The sequence below is a fragment of the Gymnoscopelus braueri genome (genome assembly GCF_963280865.1).
Source record: "Gymnoscopelus braueri genome assembly, chromosome: 20".
Classification (NCBI taxonomy): domain Eukaryota; kingdom Metazoa; phylum Chordata; class Actinopteri; order Myctophiformes; family Myctophidae; genus Gymnoscopelus; species Gymnoscopelus braueri.
Genome location: NC_137622.1, coordinates 21,017,653 through 21,042,047, shown reverse-complemented (window position 1 = coordinate 21,042,047; position 24,395 = coordinate 21,017,653). Strand labels below are relative to the sequence as shown.

At 40.5% G+C, this 24,395-nt stretch overlaps 1 protein-coding gene across 1 annotated transcript; it reads left to right on the top strand.

The window, feature by feature from the left end:
- The first annotated feature begins 1,993 nt into the window (after window positions 1-1,993).
- Window positions 1,994-23,851, top strand: LOC308076624 (MORC family CW-type zinc finger protein 3). The gene is made up of 17 exons (XM_080417048.1): window positions 1,994-2,093; window positions 2,300-2,372; window positions 4,659-4,791; window positions 6,466-6,687; window positions 7,371-7,517; window positions 8,353-8,506; window positions 8,926-9,054; window positions 9,301-9,417; window positions 10,825-10,928; window positions 11,927-12,061; window positions 15,003-15,119; window positions 15,249-15,326; window positions 15,992-16,028; window positions 16,984-17,351; window positions 17,832-18,303; window positions 20,338-20,501; window positions 22,012-23,851. Exons 1-17 carry the CDS (start codon window positions 2,055-2,057, stop codon window positions 22,160-22,162), a joined length of 2,640 nt encoding a protein of 879 aa, XP_080273174.1. The 5' UTR covers window positions 1,994-2,054; the 3' UTR covers window positions 22,163-23,851.
- The last annotated feature ends 544 nt before the right edge of the window (window positions 23,852-24,395 follow it).

Here is a 24,395-nt window from a genome sequence, read left to right as displayed (position 1 = left end):
CAGCACAAGCAAAAGGATATTAACGCGTAATTTATGCTCTGTCTAATGATTGTCAAGGGTTAATAATGGCTGATCTACAAGCTCACAATGCTTCGTGCATGCGATGCGACATGTTGGGAGCTAAGATGAGCTATATTTTTCAACGTGTTGTGCCGTGACACCATCGTATTATGAAGTCTAAATCCGGCTTAAGACACTCTAAACACAGTGACAGCTTTCCATTATATACAATGGGAAGACACCCCCCCCCCCCCCCAAGATAGAAAGAGACATTTTTTATTCTACCATGTAACTCTAAAAGCTGGGACTGGCCATTGTAAGGTGTTACACTAAAAGTGGTGTCTTCAAACCCCCTCCAAATGTCACAATCAAGGTAAAGAGTCTCCCACCCCTTTGGAGGGCACCTGGGTGGGAAACTTGATTTGCACCCAGGTGGTCTCATTGGTATCTGCCTGATAAACCTGTTTTATAACTGGTTCTCACTGATAACTACCCCCCACCGTGGAGCTCTATTCTGATGGTAATCATTGCTATAGAGTGTTTGGTTCAGTATCAGGGGTCTCTCCTGCTCTCTATTAAACAGAAAATAGCTACATTTTCAGGTTGGGATAGCAATTTTATCCATTCATACTGTATTTGTAGTTCGCACATATAGGTAAATTACATTAGAAAATTCGCCCCCCCCCTGAAAGATTTGCCAGGAGCCAACACTGCTCACTGAAATTGTGAGAGAGAGAGTGGTGCATGCCTCAGTGCCTCTGTCAGTCTGTAGTAAAGATCACGACAGACATGAATCTATTCCATTACATTTTAATGTACTTTTGTTCTTTTACTCAAGAAAAATAAAATGTTGAATATAGAACTTTTACTTGTAGCAGAGAATTTCTAAATTGTGGTATTGCTACTATTACTTTTATTATTTATTGTTGTTGTTGTTGTTGTTGTTGTTGTTATTATTTGTATTATTATTAATATATACACACACACTGATACACACTAGGAGCCTATCTGGTGCATTTATCATAGAGAAAGTACTTCTGGAACCTAATGGCGATGATTGATTGATTGATTGATTGATTGATTGATTGATTGATTGATTGATCAAATCAATCAATCATTTTTGAATATAGAACTTTTACTTGTGACAGAGAATTTCTAAATTGTGGTATTGCTACTTTTACTTTAATTATTTATTGTTATTATTATTATTATTATTATTATTATTATTATTATTATTATTATTATTATTATTATTATATACACACTCTAGGCTAGCCTATCTGGGAGTATCATCACAGAGAAAGTGTTGCTGGAAATGTTTTTCACTCAAAAGAATACAGATTGACATCTGAGAACAAACATTCCTTGGTGGCCAGACGACAAGAGAAAATGTGTCAGCCAGGTCATGTGACCCATCACTCTTGTAGATCTACAAGCTACAGTGCGACGCGTTGCCAGATTCTGTGAGAGAAACAAGCAAGCAGGTCTGAGAGAAGAAGCCCAAAAGAAGACCACATGAGCACTTTAAACATAAATACATCGGCTATTTGAAAATAGCCGACCTACAAGCTCGCAACACGTTGCAATGCGATTCGTTGTGAGCTTGTAGATCGGCTATTTTGAAATAAAATCTTGGGTGGGAAAAAACATATATTTTAACAACGCAAACCTTTTGTATGGGGGTCCCTGGCAATACTTTTGGGGGTCTGTGGACAAATACATATTCATTTGGGGGTCCTTGACATGAAAATGAGAAACACTGGTTTAAACAACATTTGGAAACAAGCCCAAATAAGCAACTACGCTTAGAAACAAGCCCAAAAGAAAGCGCATCCGCCAATATTTACAAGCAACATAACAGTAAAAGAAGCCCAACGTCGCTTATAATAAGGGGACATGGCAACACTGGCGTTTACAGCTTGTAAATCTGTTGTCTGTCTGTCTGTCTGTCTGAGCCGTACGACGTGTGTTTTATTTACTACGTACACCTCCAACCAACCCCAGCGAACAGAACGACAGAGGGAGACACCACTGTTCTGGGCTGTTTATTTAACATGGCGAGACTCAGCGAGCATGGGATACGTCTAAGTTCCGTAAGTATTTATTACAATATTATCAACATGATTCGTACTATTATTAGTGTTTGTTAGTGTTATTATCGTAGCTTATTTCTTTATTTTAAAGTTTTTGTGTTAAAAAAAAAAGCATTTTTTTTTGGGTAAAAACGTGATATTACGGTAGGATGGTGTTTCTTGTTCTAAAAGTGAAACTAAAGGATATTATTGTTATTTCTATGCAGATGAGCCCGTCCTTCCTGAACAGTAACTCTACCAGTCACACCTGGCCGTTCAGTGCCGTAGCAGAACTCATAGGTAAAGGTCAAAATTATGCATATTTTTTATAACTTTGTTGTTCGCATGTACGCATTATTATTTGCGCTGCTATGGTGGTGGTGGATGCACTTCCTCTTTTTCTTCTCTTCTTTTTTTTTTTTTTGACATGCGAGGTTTACATATTCTTTCTGCTAATGTAGATACTAATGTAACGCGTCGACCGGCGAATAAAACGAATAATGATTTGTATAATAGTAATAAGCGTGACTTTATTGGGTAAACTAGGGGTGTTGTTGTGTGTGTTTGTGCGTGCGTTTAAAAACTTCGGTTCATTGTCAGGGTTGCCATGTCCGCTTATTAAGCGACTTTGGGCTTCTGTTTCTGTAAAGTTGCTCGTAAATATTGGTTAGGCGCACGGGTTGCGGTTTACATTTTTTATTTTAACCAGTGGTTCTCAAATATTTTCATGTCATGGACCCCCAAATGAATATGCATTTGTCCCTCCCGCTAAACCCCATCTGAAAATGTTCAGATGAGGGACCCCTGTGTACAAGATTTGTGTTAGAATTACAAGCTCACTACAAGCTCTCAACGCGTCTGAGCTTGCCATTTTCAAATAGCCACTGCATACAGGTTTAATTGTGCTCATGAGTCATGTGGCCGCTTCTTTTGGGCTTGTTGTCTTAGACCTGGTTGCTTATTTCTCTCGAAACATCTGGCAACACGGGTCATTGCAGAATAGATCACTTCTACATTTTTGTGCGTGTGCGTGTGCGCGGAGGGGGGGGGGGGGGGCAGTGTTGCCAGGAATTGCGAGAGAAATAAGCAACCAGGTCTATAAAAACAAGCCAAAAAAAAACGGCTAGGCCACATGATGAGCGTCGGATATATCTGAAAATAGACGATCTACAAGTTCACAAGGCATCGCATTGCAACATGTTGTGAGCTTGTAGATCTGCTATTTATTATTTTTAAATTGAAAAAAGTGAAACATTTTGAATATTTTTTTGGAAATATAATTTACAAGAAACTTTACAGAGAAAACAAGCCCAAAGTCGCTTATAATAAGCAGTCATGGCAACACTGGTTCAGTGTAGATCACTTCTACATTTTTCTCTGTGCAGCGCCTGTCGTGCAGGTTGTCAATTGGCTGTTGACAGGAGCGCGCCGCGCGTGTCCGCCCGTCTGTGCGTGGGCGTGTGTTGCCCTTTTATACTTTTAAACTTTGCTCATTACTGCGACTGTGCTGCGCTCTCTCTCTCCCTCTCTTTCTCTCTCTCTCTGTGGTTTCTGTCTGTCAGACCACAGAGAGGCACAAAACACTGCATAACAACTGTAAAAGTGACAGCTTTTCGCAGGCGTTTTGGACACAGTTGTTGAGAAATGATCTGGATTGTTTGATGGTTTTTAGTTTGATGTATTAAAATACAATACACAGACGTGCATTGTATATAATAGTAGGCCTGCCTACCTATTCTATCAGCATATGCAATGAACTCATGTGACTTATTTCCATTGCGGTCTTGTTGTAAGAGGGAGTGTCTTAAAGACACAAGACATGCAGTACATACTGTCTTTGTTGCTCTTCTCTCTCTCTCTCTCTAAGCATATTAACTTAGCTTAACATGACTAATATGTGAAATATCAATAATATGTACAATATCTGTAGTATAACACGTGTAATTATTTGTTAGGCTATTTATAACCAGTCTGTGCAATAGTTGATACATGAAATGTCTCATCACATAGCCTATACATGATATATATAGGCTAGATATATATATGTTTTTTTTAAACTGCTGTAGCCTATATATTCTTTTATGTGAGAGAAATGCACCAAGTCAGATTCCTCACATGTGTGAACATACTTGGACAATAAACTGATTCTGATGTTATCATCTGATCTTTAACAAGGGCAATGCTGATATGCCATCCTCGGGCTGGGCAATTTATTGATATTATATTGATATTGTGATATGAGACTAGATATAATCTGGGATATTGTAATATGATATGGCATAAGTGTTGTCTTTTCCTGGTTTTAATAACTTAACCCCTATTTTATGCTTAAAAAACAATGTCCCAAAATAGCGAAAATGGCTGATATACCAGCTTACAATGATTTTAGCTTTAGCTTGTAGACCTGCTATATATTATCGGATTCGTCACAAATGCTATATTATCATCATAATATAAATATCGAGGTATTTTGTCAAATAAATTGTGATGTTGATGATTTTGACCATATCACCAGCCCTATGCCATCCTCACGATAATCTGAATTGACGGTATTTTCACTATTTGTCTGTAATTCTGTATATCCAGACAATGCTTCAGACCCAGGTGTTACAGCTAAGCAGGTCTGGGTGGATGTCGTTGAGGAAGAGGGTCAGCTCTGTCTGACCTTCACTGATAATGGTAGTGGCATGACCCCCAACAAACTGCACAAGATGCTCAGGTAAGGAAGGCTTGAGGTGACTAGTACACACACAGTTAACTCTTTAATTTTACTGTGCATGTTTATTTGTTTATTTAAACAGATCCCCATTAGCTGACGCCTTAACGTCAGCTAGTCTTCCTGGGGTCCAAGACATTAAAATACATAAACAAAAATATATAAAATATCACAGTGTATTACAAAGAAATACTAAAAACAGATTTAAAAAGTAGCACTATGAATCTGCTATGCGAGAAAATATGTTATTGTATGTGGGCCATTGATGTTTGAAAAAGCTATGGCATTGAAACCTCTCTCTCTCACGCACACACACACACACACACACAGCTTCATAAGCGTTAGCATATCATGATGGGGAGCAGGGGGTGTAACTGCACCCCTTAGTGGCCAGAGCTGAAATAGCTCGCCCTTCTCTGAACAAAACGTTAGTAGCCTCAGTGGGTCTGTGACTGTGCATATAAATAAAAGACAACAAACCTGTTTATTGCACTCTAACCAATCAGAACTTCAGTAATCCCTGGGTCTTTAACTTTAGTGTTCAACAACTATTGGTTGTATTTATACACTCAGAATGAACACTGAGGATTTTACTGTGACGGCGCTTCTGCACGCTGTTGTGTAGAAATGGAGTTTCCTACCGACGTTTACTACCTTAGGCTATACCGTAATATAATTGCCAGATTCTGCACAGGCCTACATCTTATAAACTGATTTTACACCACTTACTGCATGGTTTTAACTCTAGTGTAGAGGCAGACATGTTCGATGTCAGATAGAGGCTCTTTTGGCCTTTTGCTTTAATATGGCCAAACGTGCAGTCTAATAAAAGCTGAATAATGCCAGCACTTGCGGAAGTGTCATTCAGGTACTTTTATTCAGATAGGCATAGGAAACCACAAACCTCAGTGTGATAATGGAAGAAATGCAAGCTGACAGTGACAGCGAGAAAACAACGTTTATCTTAAATATCTTGTTAATGACTCCACAAAGGGTTAACTCCAAAACTCGGTTCTGCCTATCGGCTATATGGGCATACATGCACAGAGTAGGATACTTTTCAGAATTTCAATGAGCTAGTTTTAACCACTTAAACTTTATACTTCATTGACAGTGTTGGGAGTAATTAACACTTTACTAAGAAACACTGCTTTACTGTAACTCTGCTATGTTATGCTGTAACTAGTAGTAGTGTAATTACTTTTCCAATTCAATAACAAAGTTACAATTACTGAAATTTAAACAGGCTCATTACTCATTAATCATAAGATTCAAATTTGGTTTCTTTTTTTTTCTGATTAAGTTAAAATAAAGGGGGCTGCTATTGTATCCTCCTTACGTGCATAATATGTATCTACAGTAATAAGTAAAACCAGCATTTGTTAACCCCCAAATAGATACCCTAACCCTAACCCTAACCCCAAAGACTAACTCTGCCGATAAGTATTAGCACAGGCATTCACTCTTACAGACACAATTACCCACCCCCCATCATTTTCATGCTCAAGCTATAGAGAACATGCCCCCAGAAGTCTTAGACCACATTTCCTGTCTTTGACACTTCTTGCTCATCCACCCGCCCACGCATGCACTCACACACGCACTCTACAGAAATGCATACATGTCACAGACACATTTTCTGTCACTAACGTGTTGCACCTGCCCCTCTGTGTGTAGTTTTGGTTTCACCGGGAAGGGCACGGGGCCGGCCAGCCTTACGGCCATCGGAGTGTATGGGAATGGCTTCAAGTCAGGCTCCATGCGTCTGGGCCAAGATGCCCTCATCTTCACCAAGAACGGGGGATGCCAGAGCGTGGGCATGCTGTCTCAGACATACCTGAACAACATCAGAGCCCAGGCTGTCATCGTCCCCATTGCCCCCTTCAGCCAACAGACTAATATCCTTTCCTCAAGAGTGTGTGTGTGTGTGTGTGTGTGTGTGTGTGTGTGTGTGTGTGTGTGTGTGTGTGTGTGTGTGTGTGTGTGTGTGTGTAAGTTGGTTTCAGAGCTGTAATATATGTTGTAATGTATGTATGAGGCGATTGGGAAAGTGTTTAATACAATCTCAAAAGTCAAAATATTTTAGCAGCAGACTTCCTCCTGCCCACACTCTCTTGTCAACACCAACCACAATGGGTGTGGTTTGTGTCTTTATTTTAACATACTGCATAGTATATGCAGTATGTTATACAGGCTAAGCTGGATATCTCTGTCCAGCCCTGAGAGAGGTAAACTCCTTTCTGTTGTCTATATGGGAGACAGGAAGACTCCCAAATTCCTTTCCATCTCAAGGTCTGTGAGGTGAAAGCACAGAGCTCTATTTAGTTCCGAAAATCTAGTCCTTCCTTCAGGAAAATGAACACGATGCAGACATAATTCTATACTACATGCATGTGATACTTGTATATTTTATTATTATTTGAACTCACATTTGTGTGGGTGTGTGACATAATTTGAAATGTGCAGTATATGTGTAATTTTCCCCTGCTGTATACTGTATGTTTATGTGTCAGTGCATCACAGAGTGATTTTAGCAATCAATGGTAGCCTCCCTGGTTCAATTTCCTTGACCCAGTCTTACAGGCGCTGGTGGTGACAGAGGACTCGGAGGCCAGTTTGAAGGCCATCCTCACCCACTCCCTCATCACCTCCCAGGACCAGCTGCATACACACTTTGATTCCATCCCTTCGAAAAAAGGCACCAAAATCCTCATCTGGAACATTCGCAGGTTAGAGTATGAACTTTAGTCCAGGGTCTAGGCCAGTGGTAACCAACCGGTCGATCTTCAAAAACATCCCATTCGATCCCAATACACAAGGTTTGTGTATGGGTGGGGACTGACTCCCCCGCGCCCATTCTTGTCAATGAAAGTTTCAATGAAAGTTGCCGACGCCATGGCTTGCTGAAACTGTGTGCCAATCAGATCTCAGTAAAAATGTGGATTAGTCCAAAGACGGAGGGCCCACTCGTATGCTATGGATTTACCCCCTTAAATTATTGAAAGTGGATTGACCCAGCCTGCGAGGCAATGGCAGCAGCAGCATATATCCCTAGAGCTCAGTTTTGGTTTGGACAGAAGTTTTAGTGGGCACCAGGGCTTGAATCAGTCTCCAAAACTGATGAGACGTGGATTTATGCAAAGACAACACAGGCAAAGAGACGCACGCAAGCACGCACGCACGCACGCACGCACGCACGCACGCACGCAGCACACACATTGTAGTGGTATAAACACTTGTGCAAGCCAGAGTAGATGGAAATATGGAACCTCTCTCCTGAGTGTGTATGGGGATGCTGTGTGCATCGATTAGCTCCATGCTCGAACACACCCAGCTCAGAGTATAAGGGCCCTATCTGTCGGTGTACAATTGTCAGTGCTAGTTTACAACCGACACAGTTGTCATTTACAACGTGTTGGGAACTTGTAGGTCTGCTATTTTCCAAATGATCACCTATTATGACATGCCCACAATACGGACGCTAGAGTTCATGTGGTTAATAGGAAAACCTACACTATGTCCCTGTTCCCTTCTAACAACCAATCCTCTCATCCAATCTTCAAGAACCAAGGACGGTAAGCCTGAGCTGGACTTTGAGTCGGATGTCCATGACATCCGTATGCCTGAGGTCATCATTGAGGAGCTGAAGAGGGGACGGAGCAGCAGCGGTACCCTAAAACCTGACCAGAACCTCCCAAACATTGACTTCTCTCTCAGGGTGAGTTTCAGGTGAACCTGAGGGGTAATCCTGGCAAGGTTTCTGGTTATTCAGTAGAGCCTGTCCGCTATACAGTATCGGCACCCTAGCACCCTACACCCTACCTACAGCACCCTACTTGTGAGCTTGCACATCTGCTATTTTTGCCAAATGTTCACTCCAGAATAGGGGTGCTAGGGTTCATAATGGGCAAACAGTTGGCAAAAATAGCAGATCTACAAGCTCATAACGCATCGCATTGCAGTGCGTTGTGAGCTTGTTGATTGAATATTTTCTACGTGGAGATTTTCTTTTTGGGCCAAGTATACAGTAGAGCCCTGGGGGAAGTCAATGAAGTATATACGGTTGGTTAGCTTGGTTGAAAAATGTTCTCTCTCTCTCTGTGTCTCTGTCTCTCTCTATCCCTATATCACTTTCAGGCCTACCTCAGCATCCTGTACCTAAAGCCCAGGACTCAGGTCATACTCAGACAGAAGAAGGTTCTTGCTAAGCTGGTAGCAAAGAACCTTGGGCACATTGAGAACGACGTGTATAAACCCCAGTTCAGTGTATCCTTACCACAGAAATTAAGTGTGTGTGTGTGTGTGTGTGTGTGTGTGTGTGTGTGTGTGTGTGTGTGTGTGTGTGTGTGTGTGTGTGTGTGTGTGTGTGTGTGTGTGTGTGTGTGTGTGTGTGTGTGTGTGTGTGTGTGTGTGCCATTGCTGCCTATTGCCTATGTGTGAGTGTACGTGTGTTTATACCATTGCTGCCTATCAATTAAAATCCTACTCTTGACCTTGACCGGTGAACATTAGAAAGAGAAGGTGAAGGTGACCTTCGGAATGAATAAGAACAAAGACCACTATGGCATCATGCTGTACCACAAGAACCGCCTCATTAAGTCCTATGAGAAAGTGGGCTGTCAGATCAAGGTAGATAAAGAACACATTGCATTTCACAGCATTTCCGCCTCACAATAATGCATTGGCCATGGCTCTTAAACCAGTGCTGGTACCCAATTTCAAAAATGTCTCTTTTAGACCAGTGATTCCCAAACGTTTTAGTTGGAGACCCAAAAGAGAAATACGATGTCTCCCCGGGACCCAAACTAGTTGAAATAGCAGATCTACAAGCTCACAACGTGTAGCTCTGCAACATGTTGTGAGCTTATAGATCGGCTATTTTTTTTTTATGTATGAAAAACTGTGAATATGTTTTATTTCATTTTTTGAAAATCTTTTGAAATGACAATAATCGCGACCCACAAAAATCGGCCCGTGACCCACAAATGGGTCCCGGCCCACTGCTTGGGAAACAGTGTTTTAGACTACAAGAACTAAGTGAACCGTCCTGGATTTGTTTCCATACGCTATGGCTTGTGGTTTCATATAAGGTTCTCAGTAATCTCTCAAGACAGATGTTTTTCTTTTACTGAACGCGTTCTCAGATTAGGTTCTCAGAACCTCATTTGGGCCCTGCTCGCTCAGGGGGGGGGAACTAACAGAACTCAGAACTTGTACTTTCAAAATGTTTCTAAAATAGAGAAAATCAGCAGATCTACAAGCTCACAGCGCATTCCGTTGCGACACGCTGTGACTGACACGCTGTGACACGCTGTGACACGCTGTGAGCTTGTTGATCAGCTATTTGAGCTTTTTAAAGAGTTTTGGACGCACCTCCCCCTTCAGGGATGGTTCTTATTACAATGGAAACGTAAACAAATAACCATCACAGATCTTAACGGGTTATGGAAAGTTTCAGGTTATGGGAGGTTCTGGGTCACCCTTCGTAGTCAAAAAAAGCCATAAAAAATGCTCCCAATACGGGACCTTGAGGGCATGCACACCGCCCTCCCAGATCCTTACCCTGACCTTATCCACACCAAACCCACATATCGTTGCTATCGGTTGTAAACCTTGCATGTCCAAAACGGTTCCTTTTTTATTATAATTTTGTAAACATTATAAAATAGTGAAAATAGCTGATCTACAAGCTCACATTGCGACGCATTTTGATCTGCTATTTTCACTACTTTTGTGCGACACTCTTGTATGATAAAGTAGGGCATTCATTTACAAAAAAAAAACATAAAACGTTGAAATATGGAGATTTTGCCCGACAGTGACGATATAAGCTCAACCATATCTGACCTTATACCTCAACTCAATCATCTCTAAAGTAATGCCTAAACCATTTAAGTTGGCTCCTTCCTGCTTTGGCTGTTCGCACAATGCATCAGTTTAAGAGCCACTGCCTAGTGTGTGTGTGTGTGTGTGTGTGGGTGGGTGTGTGTGTGCGTCATCTTTAACCTCTCTCCCCCTCCCTTTCAACTCCTACAGGCTTCAGGTCAACGGGGAGGGGTGGGGGTCATAGGTGTCATGGAATGTAATTTCCTCAAGCCTGCTCACAACAAGCAAGACTTTGAGTACACCAAAGAATACAGGTACACACACACACACACACACACACACACACACACACACACACACACACACACACACACACAGCACAGTGTGCAGTACTCTTACATTTTATATTAAATTCTTTATCTTTTTCTCCCAATTTAGTAATTCTGTCAATTTCCAAGTCCCCTTGTTCTGTAGTCCCTTGTTGCTGCTTACCTAGTCTCGCGTAGCCAGACAACTATTCCACAATCTCCGAATGCTATTCACCTGTTTCCTAGGCTGTGTGTTTTCCACTTCCTGTCGATTTGATCCAATGAAATCCAATGAAACTGGTCAGATGACCAATGATATCCAATGAAATCGACAGGAAGTGGAAAACACACAGCCTAGGAAACAGGTGAATATAGAGTCTGGAACTACACCTCCCGAAATCCAAGAGAGGAAGCTGGCACTTCCGTTCACGAAAATATATTTTAAAATATCTTTTTCATTTCCATTTCTGCTAAGCAGCAAGCTATATATGCTTAGATGATTTTGATTTATATTAGGATAAATTTGCGCGACTGTAAAGACGAAACGGAAGTGGGGAGGAGGCTTCACATAAGCTTTATATTTTAATCATGATCAGAGCTTCCGAGTCCCAGACCGTATGACCGGAAACATTAGAAAATTGTGGGAGGCAACAGTCTGGCCACACGAGACTACTGCTTACCCCTACTGGTTAGTCTTAGGGAGGGTTGTAGGCGAGCACGTGTCTCCTCCTGTCAGTGAGGAGTTTCACCTGGTGTACGTAACGTGTGTGGAGATGCACGCTATTCCTCCCAGTTCAGCTCCCCACTAAACAGACACCCTGACCAACCTGTATAAGTCACTAGCGGAGCGACAGAGACCGCCCTCCCCACAGCCAATTGGGTTCCGGCTAAGCCAAACACCTCTGTGGTGCTGAGCAGGAACTTTACTCCTGCACCACCAAACCACCCTTTTGTTTTGTTTGGTAAAGATCCTTAAATTAATATTTCTCTTAACCCCTCTTCAGACTGACCCTAGGTGCCTTGGGCCTAAAACTAAATGACTACTGGAGAGAAGTGATGGATAAGCGGGCAAGAGAGAGAGAGGTCCAAGCCCTGGAGAAGAGGAATCTAGATATGGCCAGTCAAGAGGACAATGAGGAGTAAGGATTTGATTTTTGCATTGGATTTTTGTGTTCCTGTAACTTACAGTTACTGTAAGTTAGAGCAGTTGTTTTCAAACTTTTTGTGCCCAAGGCGTACTGGTGGGCAAGTCAAAATCGCAAGGCACACCTGTGCAGTCATAGCGAAAATAGTAGGGCTGTCCCCGACTCTGTATTTATCTAGTCGACTCAGAGTCGGGAGGTTAATGCGACGTGTCGACGAATCGATTCGTTTTTATATAGAAAATAGGTGTTTATGACCTTTTATTGGAAGTGTTTGAGAAACTTTCAGTGCTGATTTAGAGCACATTACATAGTAAAGTGTAACAGAGCCATATGATTTTTTTTTTTTAACATTTAAAAGCAATGAATCCGTTAACGACATGACGACAGACTGCTTATTTTAATTGACAACAATCCTGTATAGGACTAGCCCTGGTTCAGAGCGTTAGTGAGTTCCCTCTAACGCCCTGGAAGACCCATACAAGGAATTCCACTGCCCTGCGAGTGCTCAAGAGTAGTGAAAATAAACAAAACCATTTCGCTACTCACCGAAGCAAAGGCTGTTTTGTGTTGTTGAAAGTCTATTCTCGGAGGTGGGAAGCCTCTCAGCACCCCACCTACTCTGTAAAATACACTTTTTGGGCAGAAAATAAAATATGTCAGCGAGACGGAAATTATTTGTATTTACTCCACAGTGCCCTCTACAGATCTGGAGGATCTGAACTTACCATTAACCAAAATCTGTAGAGGGCACTGTGGAGTAAATAAAAATAATTTCCGTCTCGCTGACATATTTTATTTTCTGCCCAAAAAGTGTATTTTACAGAGTAGGTGGGGTGCTGAGAGGCTTCCCACCTCCGAGAACAGACTTTCAACAACACAAAACAGCCTTTGTTTCGGTGAGTAGCGAAATGGTTTTGTTTATTTTCACTACAGTTGGAGCACTCGCAGGGCAGTGGAATTCCTTGTACAAGCGCAGAGCCCTGGGTCTTCCAGGGCGTTAGAGGGAACTCACTAACGCTCTGAACCAGGGCTAGTATAGGACTACATACAGTTCGGAGCACAAAGTTACTGTATCATGTATGTGTACCTGATAATTACACAGTCAACTTTTTATCATAGCAGAGCTACAGCTGTCTCTTTACCACCAAGTAAAAGTATCAATACTGCATGTAAAAATACTCTGTTACAAGTAAAAAGTCCGGAATTCAAAATGTACTTGAGTGAAAGTACAAAAGTGTTGTTATCAAAATGTACTTAAAGTACCAAAAGTAGAAAGTACTCATTATGCAGAATGTCTCATTTCATTTTCATTTTCAAATTTATAAAATGTATGCAAATCTTTTGAAAATTGCAGATCTACAAGCTCACAATGCTTCACATCGCGACGCATTGTGAGCTTGTAGATCGGCTATTTTCAAATGGCCGAAATGTATATAGGGCTGAAGTGATTGATGTATGTTTTGTGATAATAATCTAAATCTACAAAGTAACTAGTAACTAAAGCTGTCAAATAATTGTAGTGGAGTAAAAAGTGCAATATTTCTCTGAGATGTAGTGGAGTTGAAGTAAAACTTAAAAGTACTGGAAATTACTTTACACCACTGCTTTACCGCAGCTACTTTAGCCAGCATGAGATAATTAACCACTCACCTAATTCTGCGGAGGTTCAAAGAGTTTAACACACATCCAAACGGTGTACATTGTTTAAGTCACAGGAGCATGGTTTTCATATCATAAATATGAACTTTAGCCAAAATCTTGCATGTAATCCATGTGAGTTCTTATTTACACCTGAACAGCGTCATAGTAGCTTAGCAGCAACAGAAGAAGTATTTCCTCTCAAAATGGCGGATTTCAGAATAAGAGCCTATCGTAATATGATTAGTCAACTGGTTTTATTTTATTATTCATTTTTAAGTCGACTTACAGGAAGTATATGGGTTAAATTAGAAGTACATGACACACCAGTGCTCCGCACCTACACTAGTAACTGACGCTATAAAAAGTAAAAAAAACGACTTAGGGGGTCTCGACTGACGAGTTGATTCGTCGACTTTCAGGGGACAGTCCTTGAAAATAGCCGATCTACGAACTCATTGGATCTGCTTTTTTCTATATTTGGGGAAATAAAAAATAAAAAAAAGTTGAAAGTGGTTAAAATATATAATATATATTTTTTCTTAGGGTGTAGAATAAACTAAGTTCTGTTTAAAAAAAGTTAATTAGAAAATAATTCATAACCCTTTATATTGTTGTACATAATAATATGTGGCTGTCAGATGAACAGGAGAAATGACATTTCACTAAGTGTGGTGTTGCATCTGTTTCAGTACATTGTTGAAATCTTGTTACCAAAAATAGCGGATCTACAACAAGCTCACAGCATGTCACAATGTGACGCTTGTAGATATGCTATTTTCGCAGAATGTTTGCCTATTTTAACCGAATGTTCGCCTGTTAGGATATGCCCAGAATAGGGATGCTAGGGTTCAAATGTTTTAATGTAAGTCCAACAAGTCTCATCTTGGTAATCAGTATTCTGTTTTTAATTTCATTTCATTTTTCTAGGAAGCACTAGTGTAACATTACCTCAGTAACCTCACTTCACAGTTTCTTCACGTGTGCATTAGGCATGTCCCTGCTTACTGTAAGGATGCATGATCATTGTCCGTAAAGAGTCCCTCACTGGCATTTTCTCAGCAAATACACTAGTAATCTTCCACACATGAGCAGGCAAGGGAACATTATGAGAAATGATCCTTGAGGAAAAATATAATTCCATACTTGTTTATAGAGAAACTTGTAAGTCATACCATACTTTGTTTGTTTTACTTTAGACATCTCTTTGAGATGGGAATGAGATAAAGGAACCAATGACATTCCATCAGTTGAACAATTCTATTTCAATAAGATGTCTTTGTTTCTATGTGTGCAGGAGTCCCTCGTGGTTGCAGTGTGAAGAGTGTCTAAAGTGGAGGAGGGTTCCCTCGGGTCATTATCATGTTAGCCCTGAACATTGGAACTGCAGCCAGAATCCCAATCCACGCTTCAGGTGTGTGTGTGTGTGTGTGTGTGTGTGTGTAATGACATGCCCAAAATAGGGACGCCAGCTTGAAAGTCCTTGAAATAAGCAAGAGATAGCAGCACTATGTACTAAGCACAGCTGTGGTTTGTTTTTTAGGAGCTGTTCCATACCAGAAGAGACGGACGAAAGCGAGTTGTTAACACCAAGCTACCAAAAGAGCTACCATAAGAAACAGTAAAGTCCCATTCCTTTAATAACTACTAAGTCAGTACATATGCACTGGGCGGGTGTTTTTTTGTGTGTGTGTGCATGTGCAAACACATGGATAGACTATTGTGACTAGCACACTCATACTCACATACACCAGTGTACGTATGTGCGTGTGAGTGTGGTACTGTAAATTTGCCAGACAACTGACCTGGTCTATACACACAATGCGTGTGGGGCGCAATCAGACATTACACAGACTTTGTACGAGGGAGCTGGCAGTGTCAAGTCTGTTGCATGCCTGGTAAAACTGATTCAGACATTTGGGCGTCCAGGTGGTGCAGGGGTAAAGTTCCCATCGGAGATGGGGTGATCTCTGTCACACTACTCACTGTCAGGTGAAAAGAAGCAGCAAGGGACGTCATGTGTATCAGAGGAGACACATGGTTGTCTACACCCTCCCAAGGCCATCCAGTAGTGGTCAGCAGTGACAGACATTGGCATAATGACTAAATTGAACATACTAGGTAATGTCTAGTTCAGGGTTGCTGTGCCTGTGTGAAAGCGACTCTACTTACAACTTGTGTGAGCATGCATAAATGCATGTGTGTGAGTAACCACATTCACAAATAAGGATGTGATACAAATCCTAATTACTATTAATTAATTACATTTTTTTTTGTCTTTTGTAGAGAGCAAAAAACCAGAAAACGTGAGAAATCATTGGAGGTGAGTAAGAGAAGTTAAGAGAGAAATTAAAGACAGAGAAAACTGTTGCGCCCTTCTTTGTCCTTTGGTCACGGTTTACTGCAGGTGCGGTGGTCTCAAAAACAAAGGAAAACTGGCAGAAAAAGACTTGCTCGCTGCATAAAAATTAAGGAAAGCTCCTTAGACAGACTTAAGAAAATATCATTTCTTTATTTTAAATGCTCATAATGTGCTCTGTGCTCATAGTGAGGGGTGAATTTAAAAAAGCAAACGTTTCGGTCCTGGGACCTTCATCAGCGCTATATGGGTGGATCACAGACAAACATTGCTTTTATAGGGCTCTAGATCAGCTTAGCTCAGGTGCTGCCTGAGGATCACTACTCAGGGTCATTTCCATGGCAATGGTGGGGCGTGGACCTATCAATGCAGACAACAAATCTAGGGTTACACAGTGTTGCATTTGAAATCATGAAATTCATTGTACAGACCATTACACATATAGCCATGTTAGCATTTTCTTGAAAAACATTTCTGAAAGATTTTTTTTAAACAAATTACAAAATAGTACAAAATAAATTAAATCAGGGTTCCTATAGGTAGCACTGGAGGGAAAGGTCTTCATTCATGCCACCCGGGTTAACAGACTGTAAATAAAAAATCCATCTGGATTCAGTTTGTAGGAGTTTGGTGTCTAGATCACCACCTCTTCTAGATTTCACTATGAATGACAGATCTGCTATGGACCGGCTTCCATAAAGTGTCTGGCAATAGAAGATTTAATGTCCTTGCGTCTGATGACTCATGTGTTCTATAATGCATGTGCACAATAAACACTTGTAATGTCATGTCTGATATCAAACTCACAGTCTAGCACTTTACTCCAACTTCACTTCATTAGACAGAGAATGAATATAAGTGTTGCAACAATTGTGTTTACTTAACAATTGTGTGCATGTGTTCCCGGTTTGTGTTCCAGGGCCAACCAAAAACCAAACCCCAGGTCTTCCGTGTACTGAGTGCACCACCTGCACCTTATGCCTCACACACAGCCGTCAGCAATGACACACTGACACCGGATCAAACACGGATGGATGCCTGTTCAGAATACCAGGCCACGCACGACGGGAATGATGTGCACACACAACAGATACTGACATCAGTAATCACACACACAGAGTTACTGCAGACACTCAAAGCGACGCTCACCCAAGACCAAACACACATTGATCCAGAACAGCACATACGAGGACAGACATACACACAGTTGAAACGCGCTCCAAACCACACACCTAAGGATGCAGGCAGGATCCTGGCGCAGAAAGAAGGGGACAAAGAAATATTAAGGTAGGGGGGATATTGCATGTAGGCACGCTCTGTATTATAGTCTGACCGATGCCATATTTTTGAGTCAGATGCCGATCCAAATCGATTACCGATTTGATGGATATTTTGTCAAAACTTGAATAATCACTTTGAAAAACCTAGATGTGAGTCATGTTTCTATTTGAGAACATGTACAACTTATATAAGCAAAAACATTGAAACATTTCACTTACAATGACAGGTTGAAAGTGTTAAAAATCGCCAATACCGTAAAAAATGAAAATAATGGCCGCAGTATCAGCCAGACCGATATATCTGTCAGGCTCTACTCTGTAGAACTTCACACTCAAATAAATCAGGTTTGTCATTGATTGACACACAGTGACCTGGATCTGAATGACCACATTTCGTTGAAATGAAATGAAAAACAGTAGATGAGACAAAACGTGCAAAAATACACAGACAGCTGCACACCACTGACTAAACCTGTGTTCCCTATAGCCATAAAAGGAAACCCACATGGCCCCCCAATGGCCTGGAGAAGAAAGCACGTGTTTCGGGGGAGCAGCAGTCTGTTCCAGAGGCCATGGCAGAAGAGTTACACCCTGTGAAAGAAGCAAACCAGCCCCAGAGGTTGTCACAGGACAACTCCAGGCAGCGAGCTCCTAGTGGAGCTGACACTGCTCAGAAAAAATCTAGCATTACCAGTCCCCAGTGTTCTGCATCCACCCAGACCATGGTGGTATCTCTAGTGAGTCACCAACCGGTGCCTCCAGAGGGGGGCGACAGAGAGATGTTAGCTGAGAGGCTGGCTGTGGTCGAGAAGGAAGCTAAGAAACTCCGTAAGCTTCTGGGTATTCAGGTCAAGACAACATCCCAGGGAACCATGACAACTGACGCTATGAAGCCACCACGAGGGGCGGAGACACCAACCGTATCCACGGCGACCAGATTGGACGGTTGCCGAGCAGAGGTGAGTGAGGTGAACATCACGGGCTGTACTCATTATGTCCAGTTAAGTCTAAGAATAGTAGCACAGGACAGACCACATGGTCATATACTGTACTGTAACTTCATTTGCCAATCAATTCCAGTGTTTAAATGTTTTCCCGTGCCTATTGAATGAAACCTAACCTGTCACTCGTTAGCATGCCAGTCATAAATTAAACGGGGTAGTTTGACTTCTGATCTGTGATGTCATGCTCATGTGTGGGTCCACACAAAATGAATGGAAAGACAGAAAAAAAGTCCAACAAAACTTAAGTACACCCATTTTGGCCGGGAACCCCTATTTGTAACTATACCTTTCAGGACGGTGCTATGTACAGTATATAGCAACATACATTTTTTTGTCATTTTTTTAATACATATTTGAAGTTTTTCAGAAAACTTAGGTCAGGATTTAGAAGGCGATTTTAGAATCGGCCTCAGGTCTAAATGGGTTAAGAGTAGAGCAAGGTACATGACCTAACAGTACACTATTTACATTAGCGCCACATTACATTACAGAACATGCATTTAGATAGAAGTAGAATAAAATGAAACATTATATTACAGGAAATACATTCAGTAGAATAATGTAGAAAGACCATAGAAAAAGCAGATGGCAGCATAAAAAGCAGACCAGTTAGTTCTGACTAAGTATTATAGCCTAATCTTACTATTAAATGAACAAAACACTGTCATCCATTTGTCTCTCAGTGGATTGACCAATAGCTCTCAAATTACACATGAGCATTGACCATTGGCATCTGCAGGGAGTGATGAAGCCAATTCTTCCTAAATTTAAGCTGTTTATTTGTATTTTCGCTATGGGATCTGTATTCGCGGTTGTGACCGCTGTAGGCTATGGGCTCTGTAATGGCAGCCGCAGTCCCATGCCTCATGGAAATGTGGGTATGGACTAATACTGACATTACTATTCTGGTCTTTGTCACTTGTCTTTTCTCAAAATCCAATGTTTCTCTTCAACAGACATACAGTATTGTCGCTGTCGGGCAGAAACGTTGTGTATCCATATTTAAACTTTTTGTGTCTTTTTGTAAATGAATGCCCAACTTCATCATACAAGAGTGTCGCACAAGCGATGCGACACGTTGTGAGCGTTTAGATTTTCTCTACTTTAAAATTAAAATTATTATTATTAAAAAAATTATAATATAAATGAACGGTTTTGGACATACAGTACAAGGTTTCGAGTTTTTATCCAAAAACTTGGAAATACGTCACCACACATTCCATGTCTTCAAATGTTGGCATTCAGTCTCATTTAACCAAAGGTCCTTTGCCCAAGTAATGATTATAGTGGGCAGTGGACTAGATGTACCCCCCCCAAAAAAAGAAGAAGAATTGCACAAAGTCATTGCATTCCTTGGTTTAACAGCTTCTGATGTCTGCACTTTACTACACTTACTTTTAGAAAATAATTGCCAGGTATGAATTAGCATTGTAAGATAAAGTAAAATGGTCAAAGAAAAATGCATAGTGAATGGAGATTTACACAATGACCACACGGTAAAGTCCTCAGTGTTCATATATCCATTTGTAACTCCAAGAGTGTACAAATGTAAAGAACTCTATACACTCTGAGTAAAATTAACACTCTATTTTACAGTGGAACAAGGACCTAAGCAATGGTGCAGTGATCTACAATAAAACTGGAAGGACCGTGGTTGTCCTGTCCAGCTGGTTTTCACTCTCGCCTTCAAAATCGGGTACTGGTTTTGACTGTGAAGACCTAAAGGGCAAAATAGATTCTCACGGGACTAGTACCTTGGGAACTCGGGTCAATTGCACTGGTCATCTGTGATCTTAATCCCGTTCAAATCTGCAAACGCTTATTTCCAAATTACATGAGTTCCCCAGGTATTACCAATGCAAAGCAAATAGGTCTGGTGTCCAGGACTGCAGTTGAGAATCACTCATTTGGGTCCAGAATCACCAGTACAGTATCAATGGTCTTGCTTCCTCGACAGCAATTCTAAGTATATTCTCTTTAATTCCCCAGAGTGATAGCTCCACTGGTCAGGCGTCAGGTCCAACCCAGGGACCAGAGGCAGTGTCTGGGCAGAAGGAATCGTCTGAACAGGGCAGAGGCAAAAAAGACAAGATTGACTCCCAGAGCAGATTGAGATCTGGAGATACCACCACCACCATGGCAGCAAATATCACGTATGTACAGTATTCTGGACAAGACATAATAAGTACACATTGAATGCACTCCAATGCAAAATGTGACCATCTTTCTTTATATTTTCTCGACATTTTGAATTCCTTTTTCTAAACTGTCAACTGTGTTCCTTTTTATAGCCTTATATAACAACACCCTAACATTTTTCATTGTGCTAATTGCTCTTGGCTGGCTGGCTCCCTATTTTGGTCCAGCACCTCTACATATTTTGAGGGTATGGTTCGCTCTTGTCAAGAGTCACTGTTAAATACCTACAATGCAAAATGTAGCTCTACCACTCCTGATAGTATGAAGGCTTATTTTACACAACGGTGTCGCGTGCCGAAAATAGACGATCTACAAGCTCACAGCTCACGTTGTGGCCTTGTAGATCTGCTATTTTTGGATCACGATACCATCATGGGATGAAGTATAAATTAACTGGGGAAGGGGAACATTAGCCAAAAATAGCAGATCTACATAATTATTTTTGGCACAGAGATTTGGTGTGGACAGGGAAAAAAACAGTCCAAGTACAGAGCCAACTCCGGTCCAGTCCGCTAAGTCTAGAGTGTTTAACCATTCAAGCCGGCAAAGCATCTGTGTAATTTTAGATTTTAGCTATATAGATATAGCAACTAGGGCTGTCAAAAAATAAATCTTTTAAATCGTGATTAATCGCATGATTTTCATAGAGTTTTTTCAGAACAGTCTGTAGCCTCTGCCAGGGTTTTGAACGATTTTGGTACCTTTTCGCGTAGCCACAGAATATTTTCCTCCAGTATGATTGATCCCCAGATGGTTTCTAATCACAGATGAGATTCAGGTGTGGCTTCACACACACAAATGTCAACGAGGTCATTGTGACCTTGTTGACATGTGTTGTTTGATGTTTGAAAATAGCTCAAAACCAGTAGTTTTAAACCAAAAAACAATGTGAATTGTTTGTCCGTTTGAATTTTAACATTGAAGTGAATGGAGCAGCAAATCTTTGGAAATTGTTATCTCCTTATTCGTTTTGAATATCGAAAAAATTTCAATACTAAATAATTAGAGAATCCTTTTAGATTTTTTTTTTTTTTTAAAAGTTTTTAAACGTCTTTGGCAGGCAATAGCTGAATTCCCAAAGACGTTTTTAAACGTTTTTGGCAGTTAATGTGTTAATCGTAAATAAGTGTTGTTAATAATCTGTTTTGTATCTGTTCATTATGTACCATTAAAGTTCACTAAATTAAAATGTATATATTTTTTTACGTTAACACTAAATGATGGACCTCATACAGGATTCTACAAAATAAAACAAAAATAAATTGTAGCCTCCCTGTTATATTCCAATCTATATTATAGGAGACGATATTAAAGTCCTCTGGACTTTTTTGTATTATCCTTTTAGCCCAAATGTCTGACTCTACCTCGTGCTGTTTACATTTCTGTCTAATAAAGTATTCAATCAATCAATCAATCAATCAATCAGTGGTTAAGCATAACTGTCCTCTCTCTTCCCCTCCCCAGCCTGGTGCAAGAGAAGCTCCATGGTATCCGCAGCAACGTGGTGTCACTCCTTTCTGCCCTGTTGCCCCAAGTGGACCTGGCTGGCGTCAGTGTGGACTCCTCCGACGTAGACAATATCCTGCAGCAGATCATTGAAGTCAACTCACTGTGACTACACACTTCTCTGTTTTATAAATCTACAATATTTTTTACATTTTATTATCTTTTTTGAGAATACAAAATTTTACAGTATTACAGCATGCTTGGTCTCTCGTAGCCAGACAACTATTCCACAATCTCCTAATGCTATTTAGAGAGTCTGGAACTAGACCCCCCGAAATCCGAACACGGAAGCCTGGCATCTGTTTGTCATTTCTGTTCACGAAAACATATTTTAAAATATCTTAAAAACTTTTTTTTTAGTTTTTCCATTTCTGCTAAGCAAGCTATATATGCTTAGATCATTTTGATTTGTATTAGGATAAATTTGCACGACTGTAAAGAGGAAACGGAAATGGGAGATCTTCCGTGCTCTAGACTGTATGACCGGAAGCATTTGAAAATTGTGGGAGGCAACAGTCTGGCCACGCGAGACTACAGTATGCTATATTTTTACACACTGCGGTGTAGTGGTGGGTATACGAAGGTATGCACCGTATACCCACTTATTTTTCTCCTGTGGGTATTGTGTATACTCACTATTAGTGTGTGCAGCCAATTTGTGTGCACAAATAAAAGTACGTGCTGATACGCTGATTTTGTATATTTGAAAATGTTTCAATACTCATTTGTTCTCTTATCATGCTTCTTGTCTCTGCCTGGTGTAAAACTCAGGAAAACGCCTGCATCTTTTTCACTCCGCAGTAGACTGCTACACACACACACACACACACACACACACACACACACACACACACACACACACACACATACGACATACACACACACACACACACACACACACATACGACATACACACATGTGCACACATGTAATTTTCCACATGTAGAGTGCAGCACTATGAGTGCAGCTCTTATAAGACATATGTCTTGTTTGATCCACTTGTGAATAGTTGTTATGGTGATATAGTTTGTGAGTGTTAGCTTGCTAAAAATGACAAGTGCGCAGAGCCTATGTGAACGGTATTGAGTGTCAAATATGAGGCGCTCTGGAAAAAAGGAAAAATGATTGTGCTATCACTTTCCATCTCTCCCTAACGTGTTGCATTTCAAGTAAATGAATACAAAGTTAAGACAGAGGAAAATACCAGCAAGCCCTACACAAAAGTGACAACCAAGGGGGTTAACATATTTAGCACATTTGTTGCTACTACTTTGAACCAGGAGTATAATGATGATATACTTTTTTTTAAACTCAGGGTAGACACCCTATGTCATTTTGATATATTTTAATATCTCTCTCTCTCTGCTGATGCCAATTTTGGGAATTAATCAAGTATATCATCATACCTCAAGACAACTATACAATACTGTATGTGTAATGTTTAACTTTGATTCAAAATCCAAATTTCTTATGGCCTCAACTTACTTTGTGTTTTCCCCCAGGATATTGAATGTAAGGTATTGCTTCAACGTTGTTTTTTTGGTACATGGAGAGAAAATTCATTTTATTTAAATAATTATTTGAACCCTGCTGTTAACCTGACTACTGTTTTCTAAACCTATTTTAATTTATGAAAGTATTTTGCTCACTTGGTTATATTTTGTTTTAATTTGTTAAATTGCTTTTATACCAAATGGTCTGTTTTGTAAGTGTGGTTCCTTGTGAAAACATTTAACGTTATCCTTTTATGCTAGTAGGCTACTTTTCTAGTTTTCATTAAAAAAAAATCTAAATGGCACCATTGTGTATTTTGTTATTCCATCAACAACTTTATAACTGGTCAGTGTACTTGTACCTTATTCCATTGGTACACAAACTGTGGGTTTGGACCCAAACTTTGTGGGGATCTTGGGCAACATATGGCAATTCAAGTTGGAAGTACATGAGCCCAAGTAATAGGCTACTTTAACTGTAACAGTTGTTTTTGGTCAAAACATGTTACTTGTTTGTCTTTATCCATTTCTTTAGCTTTTAATTATTAAAAGTATGGCCGTTGTCAGTCAGCAGTTAAAAAATAACTGCAGAATTTCTGCAGCAGTTCATACTCATCACAAGGGGGCGATGAAGCCAGGTTAAATAAACCCTCTATATTATATTATATTGGTTTGTCTCGTGCATGTCTAGGCTACAGCGCCCCAAAAATGTATTATGGTATTTTTCATTTCCTTTTGTTTGATATCATCCCAAAACTATGTTTTGATAGGAGTATAGACTCTAGAGAATGCATTAATGCAGGATGTGGTGAGATGCTGGGAGTACAACGGATAAGCCTTTCTAGTTTC

What these genes read in the sequence shown, in the direction of transcription:
- LOC308076624 (XM_080417048.1), top strand. Translation starts at nt 2,055, where the DNA reads ATGGCGAGACTCAGCGAGCATGGGATACGTCTAAGTTCC. An exon ending in TGTATAAACCCCAGTTCAGT is followed by an intron (nt 9,055 to 9,300) that starts GTATCCTTACCA and finishes GGTGAACATTAG; the next exon opens with AAAGAGAAGGTGAAGGTGAC. An exon ending in GGGGACAAAGAAATATTAAG is followed by an intron (nt 17,352 to 17,831) that starts GTAGGGGGGATA and finishes TGTTCCCTATAG; the next exon opens with CCATAAAAGGAAACCCACAT.